This window comes from Tribolium madens, unplaced genomic scaffold, assembly GCF_015345945.1.
Source record: "Tribolium madens isolate multiple individuals breed KSU strain unplaced genomic scaffold, Tmad_KSU_1.1 Scaffold_19;HRSCAF=116;Tcas5.2_LG9, whole genome shotgun sequence".
NCBI classification, from domain to species: domain Eukaryota; kingdom Metazoa; phylum Arthropoda; class Insecta; order Coleoptera; family Tenebrionidae; genus Tribolium; species Tribolium madens.
In genome coordinates this window covers 12,346,895-12,350,966 of record NW_025400983.1, presented here as the reverse complement: position 1 = coordinate 12,350,966, position 4,072 = coordinate 12,346,895, and the positions used below count along the sequence as shown (strand labels likewise).

Below are 4,072 nucleotides of genomic sequence, written 5' to 3'. Positions count from 1 at the left end.
CTTTTGCATCTCTCTTTTCGGTTTTGCCGGTTGCCTACCAACTGCTACGAAAATACAGGTTTCTGTTACAGGTTGTGAAGAGAGGAGATAACAACGTAAGATGGAGAGATAACAGAAATGAGTGATTTGTTCAACTTTTGTGCAACAAAATCCATTTTTTGGTAAGATGTTGGTTAATACCCTACGTTTCCAAACCAATTTCTAGGGATGTGGAGACAGAAGATAAAACATAGTAGGTATTACGAGACTTGTCTCACGTAGAGAGTAGAATAAACATAAAAATTGTCTAATTTTAATTTTTCAAAATTTTACACAATTGGATTTTTGATGGTCAAGGTGATTCCAAATCGACAAGGGCCTTTTGTACTCGAAGTGTGTGGGTTATTTTACACAAAAATTACTACTAAAACATGGCAAACAATTTGCATGTGGAAATGTTTAATTATAGGATTGTAGGTGATTCACGGCGAGAAATAATGAGCCTGACCAAATTCTCGATGCAACCAACATTACATTTTCATAGGTCAGGTTTCAATTTGTCAGTTTTGACATTCGAATAATGAAAAACAGAAGTAACTGTAATACCAACACAATAATGGGTATATGTATATACGTACATACCTATTAAAATAAATGAGAATCTGATCTATTTTCTCATCGTTCTAATGCATTTTAACTTTTTGCTAAATTTAATGTCAGTTGTGACAAATAAAATTATTGGAAGCAAGGCTATCTTGGATTCATAGTCGGTTTTTCAAACAATGCGATATCTAAAATATCCACGTTACGTTTACAAATGTATTGTGGGTTGTATTTTCAATTCCGTCAGGCTCATTATCACTCGTGAAATACCCTGTATATATTTTTTAAATATCGCAAGGCAACTTGCGAAAATGTAATGGTGGTTGCTTCAAGGTCAGACTCATTATTCCTTGTTAATCATCCTATATGATAGACAAACAAATGTAGTGTGATAATAAGTGCAAAAGGAAAATTACGTCACTAATCATATGTCTTTACAAAGTTCTTTATTGTATGTGTTTTCCATTAAGTTGGATAATGGATATAATTTGTATTTTTTGATAAATTAAATAATTTACTGTATAGTCGAGTAACTTGACAAAATAACTCGTAGTTGCAGAAATATTTATTGATATTTACGAGTATGTACCTAGCGATAAGTACTCGTTGCGCTCTGACTCAATGTATTTAAGCCTAATGTCATTGTTGTGATGGAAAAAGGAGAGGTAGAAAGTAAGTTGTTGCAATAATATACCTGCAAAAAACTAAAGTTTGTCTATTTAAGTTAGTCAAGAATATATCTAATATAATGTATTGAAGTTCCATTATGCAGTGGTGGAAATAATCTCTTTTTAACCACTTTTATCACAAGGACTTAGCAACACCTCGAAAAAGTCGTCGACTAAGTGATTAACAGTAACATCGCGTATGCATCTCTTCTGTAATTGTCCAGTAACACAACTTTTAGTTTTTGTTATTTTTCTGAAATTGGATAACTATACCAAAGCAAATTTTAAAATTTGTGACTTACGTGCAAACTGCATCTTTTTCTAAACTGGCTGATTCAAATGCGTGAAAACATTTGCTCATTTCAGATCTCGCTTTATGTTGCTTAAAATTTTGGAAGCAGTTAACAAGTTCAGATCTGGATGACACTCTCACTGTAAACAGTAATTCAAAAAGGGGCTATAAAATAAGTAATGGGAACTTACGAATTGTGTTTTCGTTGTTGTACAAAAACTCTATAAAATTTATGAAGATTTTCTGATAAAATTCAGGGAAATATTTTTCTTTCTCTGGTAGACAAACTTTCGCTTTTTCTACAAAATCGTCAGTGCACTTTTTGAATTCTTCTTGAAATCTCTCTACAGGTGTGGTAAAAATAGGATACTCGTTAGTCTTATCATGGATACATTTCTTAGCAATTTTAAAGCTTTCCTACAATTATTAAAATGGAATAACGACTAAAAAATTCAAACTTTGTACTTGAGCAGATTTAAAGCCGTTTTCAGGAGCATCTTTACATTTTTCCCTAAATGTAGACTCAAATATGCTATTTATTTCTGACGAATTGAAATAATGGTTGACCGTAGCTACATTTCTTTTGAAAATGCGGTCTAAAATTAATAAAGCTTACAACTTTTTAGTACAACAGTTCCAAACTTACGAAAATTTGCACTTCTTTTACTTTTATTAGAACATGCTGAACGTTTGACAAACTTAAAAAGTGCATCAACGATATTAGCCGGGGTGCTATCTTTACACTTTTCCAACTCTTCGACAACACAACGCTGAAGTTTGCCTAAATCGCTGCAATTTTATTAAAGCATAAAAATACAAAGTTTTGTGACTCATTCCTAACTCACTCGCATTTCTTCTTATCGATCAATATATTCGGAATTGCGTTGGGGTTAACACTTTGTGGGCTGATTTTAAATGTCGAGTTGACACAATTTTGAATTCCTTCGGTTCGACTTTTGATACATTCGACCCCACCCTCGGCAACAAACACTAAAATTTTGGTTTAATTTTCGGAAATTTAGAATTTTAGTAATTACTGGCAATCCTGTCACCGTCTTTGAAACAGGCAAATTCACCCAATTCCTTTAAAATATTCAGTGTTATATTAAGAGCTTTTTTCTCTTCCGTATTTAGACAGAGACGAAGATTATCGATGAAACCTTGAGCACACGTTACTAATTGTGAACGTTTTTTGCAATATTTTCCGAAAACTTCGTCCATGGAACCGGTTTTTTTTGATTCTGTAACCTCTGCTTCCAAAGAACTTAAGGAAACAAATTCTGACATACATGACGAAAGGGAGTTTGCAGTTGACTGCAAAATTCTATTGTGACAAAAAAATTGTTAATATTGCAGCATGTACCTTGAATTTGAGATAGGTTCCGTTTCCTCCTTCTCTATCACATTTTTCTTTAATTACAGCAAACTCGTCCATGTCTGGTATTTCCAAATCTTTGATCGAGTCAGGTAGTTGAAAAGGTTCATTTTCAGCAGTGGCTAAATCTGCAGTAAAACTTCACTCAGTTTCTGGATGCGAAGATCATTTTACTTACAAATACAGTGAAGTATTGCCACAAATATTATTGACTTCATTTTCAAAAATATTTGAAAGTTTACTGATGACTAGCAACCGTTATACTGAGTGGAGTGAATTATGGAATGATAATTTTAGTAATCTTTGACTGGTCTTAATCAAAAGGTTATGAACTTTGTTAACTTTGACTTATTGTAAATAATAAAAATATTGTTGTAGGAAGTGGAATATCAAAGAATTCACATCTGTTAAATTGTTTTTCTTTTGTTAGAATTATTAGAACTATTCTTTTTATAATATCTAAGTTTTATATAAAGGGATACAGATATACTGATGTCCCACCTGAGACTTTCTGATCTAATATCTCTATTTTTGCCAACGGATTCTAACGAAATTTACTTACTAGGTAGACATTAATATCGCATTATATAAAATGTGATTTTAACACGCTTTTTAAAAATGCTAAATTACTTAAAAATCTGTCTTTGAAAGAGGTCCTTTTTACAAGAAAAAAAGAATTAAGTTGTGGCTGAAGATGCAAAGACATGGGCGGCTATAAAAAAACGATACTACCTACCGAATTTTAGTCACCCCTAGCTGTCGGGCGACAATGACAATGCTATTTGACGTTTATTGTCTCTCGTAACTTCAAAAAGTTAATAAACAAAATGGTACTTGGAGACATTAAACTATTGTTTTAGAATTAACTTTGATAAAATTCTTTTAAAAATTAGGTAAAATTTTAACAACATAATCGACGTATTTCTGCTGATTCAGACGAGTGGTTTAGTTTATTTCTTCTGTAGAGGTCCATTTTTTTAATCTTAACAATATACTTAACGGTAGTTACAGTTGGAGACAAAATACTTTGGTCGTTAATGTCACTTGAGTGACATTAAATTGTAAAGCATGCTTTAGGACTGTTAACCTTATTTTTAGCTACTGTCAATCATAGATGACAAGTTGTATGTGTATGTACATATTTTTGATAGGAAA

At 32.1% G+C, this 4,072-nt stretch overlaps 1 protein-coding gene across 1 annotated transcript; it reads right to left on the bottom strand.

The window, feature by feature from the left end:
• Positions 1-1,281: 1,281 nt before the first annotated feature.
• LOC123012287 lies at positions 1,282-3,211 on the bottom strand. Its single transcript, XM_044410144.1, has 9 exons — positions 3,096-3,211; positions 2,906-3,045; positions 2,580-2,856; positions 2,388-2,532; positions 2,189-2,331; positions 2,008-2,138; positions 1,734-1,959; positions 1,553-1,682; positions 1,282-1,503 (listed from the first exon to the last, which is right to left on the bottom strand). Exons 1-9 carry the CDS (start codon positions 3,133-3,135, stop codon positions 1,374-1,376), a joined length of 1,362 nt encoding a protein of 453 aa, XP_044266079.1. The 5' UTR covers positions 3,136-3,211; the 3' UTR covers positions 1,282-1,373.
• Positions 3,212-4,072: the final 861 nt, after the last annotated feature.

What these genes read in the sequence shown, in the direction of transcription:
- LOC123012287 (XM_044410144.1), bottom strand. Translation starts at nt 3,135, where the DNA reads ATGAAGTCAATAATATTTGTGGCAATACTTCACTGTATTT. An exon ending in TAAAAGAAGTGCAAATTTTC is followed by an intron (nt 2,139 to 2,188) that starts GTAAGTTTGGAA and finishes TATTAATTTTAG; the next exon opens with ACCGCATTTTCAAAAGAAAT. An exon ending in GAAAAAGATGCAGTTTGCAC is followed by an intron (nt 1,504 to 1,552) that starts GTAAGTCACAAA and finishes ATCCAATTTCAG; the next exon opens with AAAAATAACAAAAACTAAAA.